This window comes from Populus euphratica, unplaced genomic scaffold, assembly GCF_000495115.2.
Source record: "Populus euphratica unplaced genomic scaffold, PopEup_1.0 scaffold187.1, whole genome shotgun sequence".
NCBI lineage: Eukaryota > Viridiplantae > Streptophyta > Magnoliopsida > Malpighiales > Salicaceae > Populus > Populus euphratica.
Window position 1 is genome coordinate 326896 of NW_011500070.1, and position 14955 is coordinate 341850.

General features: G+C 30.8%; 3 protein-coding genes and 1 long non-coding RNA gene across 4 annotated transcripts; 1 reads left to right on the plus strand and 3 right to left on the minus strand.

Moving 5' to 3' along the window:
* Positions 1 to 1283: 1283 nt before the first annotated feature.
* Positions 1284 to 4597, minus strand: LOC105108429 (choline-phosphate cytidylyltransferase 1). Its single transcript, XM_011002736.1, has 8 exons — positions 4315 to 4597; positions 3659 to 3772; positions 3395 to 3490; positions 3050 to 3092; positions 2810 to 2965; positions 2608 to 2688; positions 1916 to 2014; positions 1284 to 1745 (listed from the first exon to the last, which is right to left on the minus strand). The coding sequence occupies exons 1-8, from the start codon at positions 4506 to 4508 to the stop codon at positions 1536 to 1538; spliced, it is 993 nt and encodes a 330-aa protein (XP_011001038.1). The 5' UTR covers positions 4509 to 4597; the 3' UTR covers positions 1284 to 1535.
* A 2223-nt stretch (positions 4598 to 6820) lies between these two features.
* On the minus strand, positions 6821 to 8337 carry LOC105108450 (uncharacterized). The gene is made up of 5 exons (XM_011002770.1): positions 8329 to 8337; positions 8041 to 8224; positions 7774 to 7952; positions 7584 to 7671; positions 6821 to 7095 (listed from the first exon to the last, which is right to left on the minus strand). The coding sequence occupies exons 1-5, from the start codon at positions 8335 to 8337 to the stop codon at positions 6821 to 6823; spliced, it is 735 nt and encodes a 244-aa protein (XP_011001072.1).
* An 874-nt stretch (positions 8338 to 9211) lies between these two features.
* On the minus strand, positions 9212 to 11664 carry LOC105108430 (probable pectinesterase 8). Its single transcript, XM_011002737.1, has 5 exons — positions 11244 to 11664; positions 10835 to 11006; positions 10546 to 10752; positions 9612 to 9871; positions 9212 to 9500 (listed from the first exon to the last, which is right to left on the minus strand). The coding sequence occupies exons 1-5, from the start codon at positions 11639 to 11641 to the stop codon at positions 9341 to 9343; spliced, it is 1197 nt and encodes a 398-aa protein (XP_011001039.1). The 5' UTR covers positions 11642 to 11664; the 3' UTR covers positions 9212 to 9340.
* A 909-nt stretch (positions 11665 to 12573) lies between these two features.
* LOC105108431 (uncharacterized) lies at positions 12574 to 14755 on the plus strand. The gene is made up of 2 exons (XR_839064.1): positions 12574 to 12801; positions 13504 to 14755. It is a non-coding gene; the product is annotated as an uncharacterized LOC105108431 (long non-coding RNA).
* The last annotated feature ends 200 nt before the right edge of the window (positions 14756 to 14955 follow it).

Genomic DNA, 14955 nt, shown 5'->3' on the forward strand with positions numbered 1-14955 from the left:
TAAATTATATTAAAACAACTTTTATATAATTTAATTTTAATTTTAAATTAAGATAATTTTTTATATGAAATTCATATATGTTTTTTTAATTTTCTTTTCATAAATTTTTTATTAGTTATTCAATTTATTTTTATACTGTCAAATTAATTAGGTCATATTAAAAAAATTCTTATATAATTTAATTTTAAATTCAAGTTAGACAAGAAATTGAGTTGTGAAGTTTTTTTTATTAATTTATCTTCTTTTTTTCATCTTTGCATTTGTTTTTATTAGGTGACCAGAATGTCTTTGAACCAAATAGATTAGATTATATTAGACTAGTTTCTACAAAGTTTAATTTTAAATTTCAGTTAAATAAATAGTTGGATTAAGAAATTTTAAGGTTAACTTATTAAGTTAAATTTAATAATAATATGAAACAATTCTTTATAATCTAAAAATTATTGAGTTAAACAAAAAAGACCTAACCCATAAAGAATCATGAGACTTGAAACTAATATAATATGATATAAAAAAGAAGATGAAAGAGACAAGAAAAACAAGTAAAAAGGGTTAATTTTTTTTATCATTCAATTGTCGAATTGAAAATACGATGAATAATAGCATTCAAGCAATTTTGTCTATAAGAAACGAATGAATAAATAATATTTCATCATTAAGTTTGCAATTCAATCAACGTATATGCCTTTTACTTTCAAAAGATTTCATTTCAAAGTTTAAAAAGGTAATTAATATTGAAATGTATTCCTTGTATAAAGAAAAAAGAAACAATGTATATAAATTAATCGAAGTTCATTTTTTTATATATAATATTGAAATGTATCCAATCTATAAAGAAAGGAAATTATAAATATTTATAAATTTTGAAAATGCTACAATAAAGCTACATCAAGAATCCAACTGCTTCGCTTAAGATTTTATTCATCAAACACATCTCAACCACATTTATGTTTAAATCAAAATTCATGATAATTTTTAATTTTTGATTACCTTTATAGAATGACAAGTTTCTAAATTCAGTTTTAATTAAAAACAAAAATCAACATTAATACCATGTTTAAAAAACAAATAAAATGCTATAGAAATTATATAAATGGTGGTTGAATTTTTTTTATGGGTATAGATCTATCATTATTTATATTAAAAAACAATACCAATAACTATGCTTGTTGATTGGTTTCCAAACATGGACTAGAATTTGCCAGTCCAAATCAACAGCTACCCTCGTTCACAACAAGATCAAGTTAGGCCCATTTTGATTAGGGCAGCCTATTACAAAAGCATTTTCACGTATAGCAGTGTTTGCCTGTTAAGTTCCAAGTTTATGATCTTCATGAAAGTTTCAACTGAAACAAAGCTCCCTTGATACAAGAGTCATAGAATTACAAAAACATGTAAGTTTAGACGCAAATTCAAGCGAAAAAAGTTACTGGCCACAACCATTATACAGAACTTTACAGAAGCACCCAAAACAAGTAATCATCCAGGCACAATTCTGATCGAACCTATTACCTGTAAGGGATAGAAAAGGCAATCTAATTCTTGATTTTTGCATCTTTGTTATATGTCTCAGCATAGTATTCTTCATCGTCAAAATATTCTTCATCGTCATAATCATCATCGTCGTCATCATCATAATAATATTCTTCCTCTTCATCTTCACTGTTCTCCTTGCCATTTTCCAGCAGCCTGCTTGATTGTTGCCCTCTCAATCGTTCTTGAATTCGATCCCTAATGGCAGTGCCCTGAATGATATACAAATGGATGGTAAAATGACTGTTGAAATGTGATTTTCATGTATGTATGTGTGTTCAACTGGAAAACCCCCATATCCACACACTGGCTAGTGATCATTGTGTGAGAGTGTTGTGGGTCGAACCACCCTTTTTTTAACTTAATAAACAATAGAACTTACCATTTTATGGCAACCTTCTTCAAACATCTCAAGAAATCCAGCAACCCAGCGATCAGCATTTTCCACCCATTCATTACGATGCATTGTGACAATTTGAATCTATAAATATAAGAGTATTAAAAATGTAATAACCATAGGAATTCAACAGGCAACAAAAACAAAGCAAACATGTGAGTTATGAAAATTGACTGGTCCACATCCAGTCATCAGAATGGCATGAAAAGAAACTCACAAAAGAAATACAGCACTAGCAAATGTATGACAACACTAAATCTCCGTGATTTTGGTGCTAGCCTATTAGATGGGTGAAGAAAAGACATACATCTGAAATTTTTGAAGTTGATGTTGTTACTCAGTTCTGAATGCATGGAACAACACAAACTACAGTAGATAGTGACAGTAATATTACTATAATCAGCTATTTGACGGTTATATTTCAAGGTTACAACTCCTGAATCAAGTTAAGATAATTTAAATTATATGCTTCACATAATCAACAGAAAATATTAAAGTTTAAACAAGAGGAAAGTAAATATAACTAGAAGTAATGATGTGTTTCCAGAAGAAGTGAAGAGCTTTATTGCATCCTACTGTTAACCATAAAAGTTAGATGATACTCTACTTGCAAGTAAACCATGGGAAAAAAGATGTTGGTGAAACACTCCAATGTTTAGGCATAAGATAAAAGATACCTTTTCTCCAACTTTTTCTTGTTGTTCCTTCACTTTCTCCTGTAGTTTTTTCAATCTCATGTTCACCCTCAGTCGCTTTTCCTGATTAACATTAACCGCAACCAGAAGAAGATAAGTTCCCTTGTTGGGAAGGAATGATACACAAAAACAAACTTCCATGCAGAATCATCAAATCAAAACCAAATACAATGTAAGAACATGCCTTTACATAGCTAACACCAAGCTCTTTTCTTGAATATCCTCGATCCAAGTTACGCAACACATACTGGTTGTAGTCTTTAACAATCCTCATTATAATGTCCGATGTAGAAATGCCATCAGTTCTTTTTGTTTCCTTGAATCTCCCAACTTTTTTTACCTGATATAAAAGCTTGCTTAATATAACAATACACTATCAAAAGGATTAATGAAAACATAAGCGATGACTGTTGCTCAAACTTACAAATTCATAGACATCCTTTCCAGCTCCACTGGCATCGGCATACCTATAAATGAAGTGCAAGGCCAAATTGAAGAGATTACTAATATTTTTTTATAACTTCAATTAATCAAATGAACATCGCTTGAAAGATTACATGAGATGAAATATTATAGAATCAAAATAGATAGAAATAAATCTTTAGCACCTTACCTTTGTATAACTATAAACTATTACTCAGTAATTGGATGAACAAATTAGACACTAAACTTATGGTATGAGAAGTACAGTTCCATTGCTGTATTAAAACTACTTAATATCAACTCGTAATTGGACAATAAGATGTGCATTTTATATAGGATTTCTTACGGTAGAGAATCATGAGCAACATAGTCAATATTGTGCTTGTCTAGAAATTCTTGATCGATAACCCAAGGCGCATCAGGAATAACTTCATCCACCCACCTGTAAAATAAAACAAGGCCTTTTGCTATCAAAGACACTTAAATTGCCAATTCCAAGCACCCATGCCTCTTGATGAAACAAATACCTTTTAAAAGGTATGTTTTACGAAATAAAACTTGAAAAATAAAAGTTGTTCAAAAGTTCGAAAATCAACAAAAAAAATCATACTTGCAATGGCGAAGAGATTCATAACGTTCATCCTCTGTCATAACGGTTTTGCCCTTGTACTTGTGTGTGGTATCATCATTGCAACATCCTACGAGCAAGTACGTGTTTGGAAACCTAAATTCACAAAGTGATCATATAAACAACTAAGAAAGAAGGAGTTTTAGAGCAAAAGTATCAACTAAAAGTGAGCTAATTACAAGAAAAACAGAGCAAGACAGCTTAAATTCATATATATACGAATACACAGAAATTTAAAAAACAAACCATGTACTGTAAATTTCAACAATCTAACACAAGTTTACATCCAAAAAAAAAAAACGTTAAGACAATCTAAATCAATAATAAAAATGCCTCAAGTGTGAAATCCATTTAAAAAAAGCAACAAAATGGTAAAAACAAAATCCAAAAAAACAAAAAGCTTGAGACTTTTACATGATTTACAACACAAAACCAGTAAAAGCAGAACAAACCCAGAAAATCAAATCCCATAAAATTTCCAAAAACTCCAAAAATTCAGTATCCAATCAAACTCCCACAAAAATCCCACAAAAAACAAAAACAAGAAAAACCCAGAAAGCAAACAGATCAAAACACAAAAGAAACTAAAAAAGCCAAAGACTTTAGCACAATAACACATACAAAAACCGAAAACATACGATTTTTTGGCTTGTTCAAGAGAGCGAGCATGGCCAAAATGGAAGAGATCATAGATCCCATCAGCATAAACACGAACAGGACGATCAGACGGTGGTGGCAGTGTTGAAGGATCAGAATTCGAATGACAAGAGACTATGCAGTCATTTCCATTCATCATCTTCTTCTCTTGCTGTTCTGTCTCTGCCATTCGCATTGGAATGGAATTTAACAGAGTCTCTGTTTTTATTTATTTTTGGAGCTTCAATAATCCATTTTTAGCGTGTTTAGATGAAAATACGGTCTTATCCTTCCTTTCTTTTTAATTTTAATAGGCCGAAAGGAAAATAAAAAATGACAGGACTCCTTAATTTTTACTTAATTTACATATAAGTAATAATTAAATATTAAGATATAATTATTAAACATAATCTGATTTAGATCATTAATTTGGATTAATTAAAAATATTAAAATACATTGTTTTCATTTTAAAAAAAATTAATGAGATTTTTATCTAATTGAATGAGCTAAGAGTAACAGAGCTAATTGAATAAATTTCAAATTAATATTTTCAGATGTGATATAGAAAACTTATTAATCAAATCTTAAGTTAATTAATCGAGTTGAATAAGATTTAATAACATTTTTTTCATATAAAAAATATTGATTTGTATTAATTAGATTTTTAACTCTCTTGATTGATGAACATGGAAAGTGAAAAGTTATGTCGATTGATAAAGATAACTGTCTTTGTGGAGTCACATGATGCCAGCAGATTTTCAAATTAATTGTCGTTAATGTTATATGATATCTGTCGGTTGGGAATTTCAAAATTCATAGTTATCAAGAAATTATATATTATTAAAAATTGTAATTCTAAATAGTTATTAAATTTGTGTGTGTGTTATTGTGTTATTTTTTATTTGAAAATATATAAAAATAATTGTTTTTATATTAAAAATCTTTTAAAAATATTATTTTTATATATTTTTAAAATTTAATACAGTGATGAACATAAAAATAAATAATAACTTAAAATTTTATACAAGTTATTCATGTAAGATTGGTAAATAGATACTTTCTATATATATAATTCTTGGATATATTAAATACCCTACAAGTTTGGTAAATAAGTAATGCATTATAAAAGAATAAATAAGTAATGCATTATAAAAGAATAACAGATATACACATAATGATTTGAACCTAAAATCTAAATACAAAAATTTTCTATTAGGATCGTTAGGCCACAAATCTAAATATTTCTTTATATTTTTTAAATCTTAAAAAGATTATAATAAAAAATAATTTTTTATAGATAAATTATTTATAAATGAACTTCTTCTCAACATCTAAAAGCAAATTTATTAATTATATTCAAATCTAATTCATAATTTCCTATGAAAATCTATAATTTTTTTATGCATATAGATAGTCCATTTAAGATATGTCTATTGAAAAAACTATTTTTGACGGGTGAAAGTCAATTTGAAGTTACTGTTATTGTTAAACTAAAAAATAAATATGAGAAATTATTTCTTTCAATCTTCAATTAGATTCAAATTCGATTCATGATATTGCATCAATTCTCAAGTGTTCTTAATGTGATAAGCGAGAAATTATAAATACAATAACATTACAACAACTTCCTTACATCTTGTAAAAAAAATTGTTTCTACAATAATAACATATTGACTCTACAAATTTTATAAAAAAAATAGCCTATTAAATATTTTTTATTGTATTATAATTTGTTTTTTTAAATATTATATTAATTTTTAAAATATTTTCTTTATAGTTTTGAAATACTGATGTTAAAAATAAAAAATTATTTTAATATATTTTTTATAAAAAAATATTTTTTTAAAATATATTATACCAAATATATATAAAATATCGAATATATGAGATTATTACAACAATAATTTAATACTAAAAAATTAAAAATAAAAATCAAAGAAAATCTTAAATTAAGTGGAATAAAAATGTATTTGGAACTATATTTATAATTGTTTTTTATTTAAAAAAGTATATTAATAATATTTTTTTATTTTTTAAAAATTATTTTTGAGATAACACATTAAAATAATTTTAAAAAATTTAAAATATATGAATTTAAAAAAATTAAATTTTTTTAAAGACAAACATGTTAAAAGTTAAATAGCTAGGCAATCCCTTAAGCAAAGGACGAATAAGCATTCAAAGAAGAGCAAACTGTAAGGTATACCCTTCGTTTTCTGTGTAGGTTTTGATTTGGTCTCTTTCTTCCTAATTTCACCATTGTTACCCTTCATTAGTTTCAAATATTGCAATCTATATTGCAATCTGTCTATTCTGTTAGTTCCCTCCCGAATTGACATATGCATTAACCTTTCTTCATTACAATCAATACAAAATAGATGTTTTAGTTCATTTCAGTGATAAAAAAAGATGCATGAACTCGCGTTTCAATTCAATTTCACAACTAATATGAAGATTTCTTTCTTGTTTTTCAAATCACCAATTATAGCAAAACTATGAAATTCTTTTTACATTATTGAACATGAAAAAACATTTTCATCACTGAATATTGGACAAGGATAAACATATTCTTGGGAATTTTGAGGAGGATAGTGAAACATATTCTTATTATTGTTGCTGTTATTGTTATTTTTATCCTTCGGTGCTGCCTGGTTTTGTTGCTTCAGAATCTCAACATGAATCCCCAGCTTTCCCATAATTTTCTGGGCGAGTCTTGGTGGATCGAAGGCTCCCCTAACAGTCACTTGTGAATTCTCCATATCTGGCTCCACACTTGAAACTCCTGACATAAAAAGATCATATACAAGATTATTATACAAAGAAAGAAAATCAATAAATAAGAATTTTTTTTTTATCATCTACAGAAATGACTGAATTTTCTGTCCACATCCATGTAAAATTCAGAATAGAAACAGTGATTGGGAATATATAAGTTTTAATCTTCCTGATATCCTCTAATTAATCATTTTCAACTATTGAATAATCCAAAGTAAATTAATAGATAAATGGTTATGTATAATTTATTTATTTTTAGTTTTAAAATCCAGATGACATGCTTGGATCAATTTTCACATGCCGAGATTTCTTATATATTTGGAAGAGAATAAGAAATCGAGAGAAAAGATTAACCATAGCTTATGAGTCAATTGACTCAACAATATTTTAATTAATAATTTTCAATTTTATTAAATAATCATGGAGAAATCAAAGAACTAGCGAAGAAGATCCTCTTTACTGAAAATACATATGGTAGATGGAAAGTATACTTACCTTCCATTCTCAATACTTTTTTCTTGATGCCATGAGCACAACCTTCACAATGCATATTCATTTTCAGCACGACTATCTTTGCTTGAGGCTACGTGATCCATATATCCAAGTCAATAACAAGTCGAAAATATAAAATTATTAAATATTAAATTCAGTATAAATTATTATATGCGTGCTTGCTGCATCTTACCACTGGTTTTTTTTCTGGCTCTTTTTTATCTTGAGCATTGGGTTTTAGTTTTGGAGATATGAGTTCAACATTTCTACTATATTTTCCTTGAAGTCTCTCTAAAACTTTCGATGGATCAGCCTTCGGTCCCTTCACCATTACCTTGTTCTGTTTGCTATCCATCTTAACTTCTTCCACACCTGACCATTGAAGATTTGCCCACCAAGTCAAAATGGAGCGACAAAGATGAAAAGAAACACACCAAGTTATAAGATTTTAATCAGTTACCTTCAAATCCTTTCAGGATATATAAGATTTTATCAGCACATCCTTGGCAATGCATGTAAGCTTTCAACACAATTTCTTTTCCCTTGTTTTCTTCTTTGTGCTCCTCATGTGGCGTCACGGCTGCCTCTCCATTCCTTTGCTGGCAGCCAGCTCCATTTTGTGCTGCACTACCATCTTTTTTTCCCTAAAAGGTATGGTTCCATAAAAATAACCCATATATTCAAAACATGAAAAACTATTATCTGATGAACAAATTAACAAAAAGGAGAGGAAGAGGGTACTCAATACCTTTCCCATTGCTTAATGATTATCTCTTGTAGGTCAAAAATACTGATGGTGGGAGATGGCGATGACTACAAATTGAATATAAACCCTATCCATCCAAGTTTTTCTTTCTTTATCTTATAGGTAGCATAAGGGCAGGATTCCGTGTGTGTGTGTGTGTGTGGTGTATACGTCCATGTATAGCACATTGCATACGTTACAATACAATAAATTACATAAACAAATGGAGCAAAAAGCTCTTCAATGATTAGTGAAAGATGATATTGCTTATTTTAGAAACATCTTATACTTTTTTGTGTGCTACTTAAATAGTAATGACCATTTGTGAAAATTTTTAACCAGCACGTACCTTTGGATTTCCATGACCTATTTCTAATATGGCTAATAATTTAGGCTGTTCTCGTAGATTATTTACAAGTGACTTATTGCAAATTTGATAAGATGATAAGTATTTTCTATAAAATATTTAATTATGAGTAATCATATTCAAGATTGTTCAATAAATAATTGATTTTGAGTGATAATTAATTAAATAATTGATTTTATCTTTTAATGTTTTCCATAACAGTTAATCCTCTTTTTTTTCATCATCTACAACTAATTATTATTTGTTTGTCTTCACAAACTGCAGATAAACGGCAAATTAAATGTATTGCTACTTTAAGAGTTCGAGCTTTATTGCGCAATTAAAAAAATTAATGTTTTTAATTAATCCTACGAGTAAGTGGAGTTGTGGAAGGACCCCTCGAGGATCATCCATTCTAGTGAAAACATCTACAGGATAAATAATTAAGAGGGTTAAGTGTTAATCATCTTCTTATCTGGGCTTCAAATTTGAAAAATAAAAATATTAAATCAGGTAATTATAAGAAATTTGATTGAATGATTAACTATAAGTGTTTTATTCATTATAAAATATATGTGTTTACATATTGTATGAATATCTTGCTTCAAAATAATAATGGTTGATATGAACTGAAAACTGGACAACTGAAGAGATAAATATATTTTATATTTAAGAATTAATAAATGATTGTAACCATTGATCTCCATCAATAAATGACACGTTGAGGAAAGGAGAAGCTTGTGTATCATTAAGTTTTTGAACATAAGGTGCCCTCATAGTCATGTTGGCTCCAGCACCTAAACAATTGTATTCTGCATAGAAAATAGTCCTGCAAAACGTGTTGTGATATATAGTAATTACCCATTATCATGCAATCAAACTAATTAGTTGCTTTAATCATGAAAGAAATCTGAGTAAATATTGATTCTATGGTTCATACTGGTCTCTGGTGGGATCATTGAAGTCATTCCAGCCCTCAGGCGCAACGATATCAGTCATGCTTGTGTATGAAAAAATGACTGTGGAATATGGCCTCCAAGCTCTACCGAGCCATATTCTTCCTGTACCTCCTAAGGTGCAATTTACAAAGGCAAAACCTGTGTTTTCATCCTTGGAAATTCTACCGTGTGCTGTTACTGCTCCATTTATGCCTTTTGCTCCTGGAGCTACTGGGTTAGCCATAGAAATCAACTGGCAATTCTGTAGAAAATGTCCAGTATTAAGAGCTTAGATATGGTGTCAATTAAATACAGTATAATCTTGATTAAGTAATATTTTTATTCGGTACCAACTTAAATTGAAGTTTAAATAATAAATCGATTAATAAATAAATTTCCACAGTCCCAAGATACTAATTTATAGAGGTTTAATAATAATAATAATAATAATAATAATAATAATAATAAAAATCATGCCTCCAATGGTTTGGTGCTCCCTGTCTCAAATCAGTACTAATTCTTTTATTTTTTTCTATGATTTTTAGTTAATATTGACAGAACAATCTCATTGCAAGACCACAAAACTATAATCGAGCTGCATATTTCTTGGACTCTTTGTCAAGCAGAGTCATGTTTTGCCATGATTTCATTGCAAGACCACCCGGCCCTCTCAAAAATGTCAAGTCACTTGGCCATGGAGCCAATGTCCTTTGACATGGCCTTAATTAGTACTTGAGATCATAATTAATAGAGTTCCTTGCTTGCACCCTTTATCATTCTTTGACTTTGAGCATGGTGATTAATCTCTCATAATTATATCAGGAGGTGTAATTTTTCAACTTAGTTTCATAGCATGCATGCATAAGAATTTATAATAGTAATTAAAATGAAGAATTAGATAGCAGGAAGGCTTGCTTCAGATAAAAATTAAGTCACCTCATAGAGCGACCTTGCATCGCCAAAGATGAAATCAATAGAGCCTTGGATATAACAATCCTTAAAGTAATGGCGACCTCTATCATCATGAAGGGTGTCTTGTGCTCCAAAGAATCCACAGCCCAGAAAGAAAGCTTGGTCTCCAGAGATTCTAATCGCCACTGCTTGGGCTCCAACATCACCGGGGCTTGGAATTGGAGCAACATTCTAGCATGAAAAAGGAAAAATGTTACTCCTTGTCTTCTGACGACACGATGTGGTTTAATGCTGTTGAGCTAACATATTTTACCATGAAACTTATGTTCTTAGCAATGAAGTTGTTCGAGAAAACTTGAACAGAACCGCTATAAAATGTCCCATTAGAAGATTTTGCAGTGTCATTCCATACAATTGCAGTTGATGTATAGCCTTGTCCTTGAAATGTAATATTCTGTTTGTACTTTAGAACGGTGACTTTCTCGCTAAAACAGGCCAACAAAATCATAGTGATAAAGTTAAGTAACTTCAAAGAGAAAAACAGGAAAGCAAACCCAATGTTCTGCTTATAATCCACGACAACGTATTTTCTCTTGAATTCTCTTACACCATCCTTCGATCAGATCGAAAAGATGAATTTAGTCTCGATGAGAGCAAGTTGGTCCCCGAATACCACCTGACTATCAACTACTTAAAATAAAATAAATAAAGAACTAACTTACTAGTAAATGCCAGAATTGATCCAAATTATGGTTCTTTTCTGACTAAAATTCATGACCGAATCAACAGCTGATTGAACTGTTGTGAAATTACAGCATCCGTTTCGATCGACACAAATGGTTGAGGTTGTGTTGGTGTCTGGAGGGGGGAAGTCAGGAGGGAAATCTTCACAAATATTGACTATTTTTCCATCACTATGGTGTTTATTATGGTGGTGGTGATGACGGCGACCTTCAATGCTATATGGAATGAAAGTTGCGATAATAGGCGATGAAAAAGTGGCCAAACCAAGTTCAATGAGTTGGTGCAGCAGAGAAAGGTTTGGGCTGATAAAAACAGTGGATGCCATAATTGCTAAAAAGGCAACCAGGAGAGTGAAAGAAATGTTTCTGAGGCTCATTTTTTTTCTTTATTCAGAATAGGGAATGGACGAAGAGGATTGGTTGATAATATTTTTTGCAATAGTTAGTGCTATATAAATATGTATGCACTTGAAGTGAAAGAATTGGTAACATGTCTTGCAAATCACCCTGTCTCTTGTCGATTCTTAGGACAATTCCCAAGCTATCCAAAACTTCTTGTGGATGAGGCTTGAATTATAGAACAGGGAAAGCAAGCTACTCAGTGCTCGTTTATACATTCGGTTTGTTGCATTTCAAGCCAAAAAAAAAACCATCATGCCTTATTTTTTTTTTTGACATTATTATATTAAATAATTAAAAAAATAATAATTTAAAAGTTTTTTAAAAAATAAAAAAATTGAAAAGATACAGTCCACCGACTCCCCCAGACAGCGTCACAAGCATATCCCATATTTCTCTATCAGAAGCATCATAGGACATGAATGAATGGCATTGGTGAAGAATTGATGGCTTCATCTTTGAAAAACAATTGGACCATCAAACCTCGTCCTCAGAATATATATGGAATCACACTATTATTAAGCAAGAAATTAACACCAAAATAAAAATATAAACAACAAGTTAACCTAAAACCAAAAATGATCTGAATCATTTATTTTTTTAACTTGATCGGAGATATAAGCTTATTTTTAATATATAAAAGTTAGTCCTTTAATATGTACTCGAGTATATGTGAAATTTTTGCACTTAATTATTTTCTGAAATTTTGAAGTAAAATGGGACATAAATATTTTTATTTTCAATGAAAAAATAGACATAAATTTTATTTAAGCGACAAAACTTATTATTTATTATCTATAGGATCTAAGTTAAGAAAAAAAAAAAAATGGTGTGATGGACCAAAGCATTAAAGCCCATCTCTCAAATCATTGAGCTAAAGCTCAGTCCTAAAATCCTCACAACTTGAAGCCGGGCTAATCCATAGTGCTCAGCTTACATCCTCCCAGATGGCAGCTCTTGCATCTCCCACTGAACTTGCCTTTGCCTCAACACCAAACCAAAACCAAGACAAAAACACTAACTTCTTCTGGGTTCAATGCCAACACTTTATGTCCAAAAGGAACAACAAGAATTACATCAAATTTGGAAACTTTCTTGTCTTAACAGCAAGATTTGGTCCAAGTTTGAAACTTTTCAGGTAAGAATTGTTGCTGGTATGCAATTTTTGCCTCTTCTTGTCATCGGGTTCCGTTGAATATTAGTCATGGTTAGTAGATCATCTACAAGATTCTTGAATATTTGTATAGCATCTATTTGCAAAGCCAGGCATTTAAAATGAGCAGAAATTGTGATTATTGATGGTACAATACTAGGTGTTTTGCCTGATGTTGTTAGTTATGATACACTGATCAATGCTTACCCTCGTTTTGTTAGTTTTGAGGCTGCTTATTCAGTTCTTGATAGAATGAAAGAAGCTTGTATAAACCCTGATGTTTTTACTTGTAATTCTTTGATTGCTGGTGCTATGAGGCCTATGAGGCATTGTTTGTTGTCGAAATGTATGGATTTGTTTGAGGAAATGCTTGAGTTGCGGATAAAAGCTGATGTTTGGAGTTATAATACTTTGATGCATTGTTTTTTTAAGCTAGGAAAGCCTGATGAAATGAATCGGGTTTGTACGATATTATACTCTGTTGTTTATCTCCTAAGCCTGATGAAATGAATCGGGTTTTTACGATATTATACTTTGTTGTTTATCTCCTTCTCCAGCTACGTTTAATACTATGCTTAAGGGGCTTTGCAAGAATGGTTTTGTCGAGAATGCACTCATGTTGTTTAGGAATTTAAAGAGACACGGGTTTGTTCCTTCATTGGTTACTTCTAATATTCTTATTAACAGGCTGTGTAAAGCTCGGAGATTGAAGACAGCTAGGTGAGTGCTCAAGGAGCTTGGGGCATCTGGGCTTGTTCTGAATGTTATAACTATACCACAGTTATGACATGTTGCTTTAGATCTAGGAAATTTGAACAAGGGTTTGAGATTTTTTAGGAGATGATTGATAAGGGGTATACCTTTGATGGTTTTGCATATTGCACAGTTGTTGGTGCTTTTGTCAAGACTTTTAGAATTGAAGAAGCAAGTCATTATATGGAGTGAGGGGATGGTGACATCTTATAATACACTGATTAATTTAAACTGCAAAGGTAGTAAGTTGGAAGTGGCATGTGAAATACTTGATGAAATGGATAAGGTTTAGAATGTGATGAGTAGACACACACGATTCTGATGAATGGGTTGTCTGAGGAAGGTGATGTTTATGGGGCTATGGAGTATATGAATGTAGTGGGTTTCAATTCATACTTGGTTGCTTTAAACACAATGGTTGATGGGTGGTGTAAAGCTGACTGGATTGATTGTGCTTTGAAAATCTTTGATTCAATGGATGCGAGGGATTCTTTTTAGCCACTCCTCCTTGATTCACAATCTTTGCAAGGATGGAAGGTTCTGTTGTGCATCCAAGCTCATGCTCTCTTGCGTTAGAAGTGGCATGAGTATACTCTCATCTACTAAGCATGCAGTTTTTGACAGTCATAGTCGTTCTGGTTGTCAAAGAGAAGCAAAGAGACTTAAATCAGAAATTAAACTGGCTCTTTCAGCATTCGTTTAGGTGCACTATGGAGGTGGAATGTTTTTCTGGCACTTATTCAATTTGTTAGTCATTTACAATACAAAGCCCATTTTGTTGAAATAGAACTGCAAACATTGACAGTTAAGTTTAGAGCTCCCAAAGTGCTTCTTGTGCTAATAAGAACTATTGTACAAAATAGAAATTGGTCTTATGAACCAGGGTAAATTGGAAACTGAATTTCACTAATATCATTCGAGCATCCCCATTGTAACATTGTTCTTGACGAGAGCATGTTTGGCCAAATCTACTCTTGCTGAAGAAAGGACAGTTTACCAACCATGCCAATATTGGTGGATGAACGAAGAACAGACACATGACAGTTTTTATTGTTGATGGTCTCACAGGTGAAACTCTTTTATATATCAATGATGGTCTTGTTGGACTACTTTTGAGTTCAAATTTAATGATAAACTTGATTTTACACTACTGTTTCACTGTCAAAGAATTTTTTTTTTTTGGATCGTAAGTTGAAAAAACTTGTTTGTGGTCTTGTGGTTATGTCGTTGCTTTGTTTTCATTGCTGATTTGTTGGGGACTAGTGTAAAGGAACTGTAGCATTTTAACTGCTGCGAAGTGAGGATTATTTTCATGTTAACTAATGAACTTTCCTTGCTGAAAATATTAGGTTCATCTTTCCCCGTAATTTAAGATTTTCCTTGGAA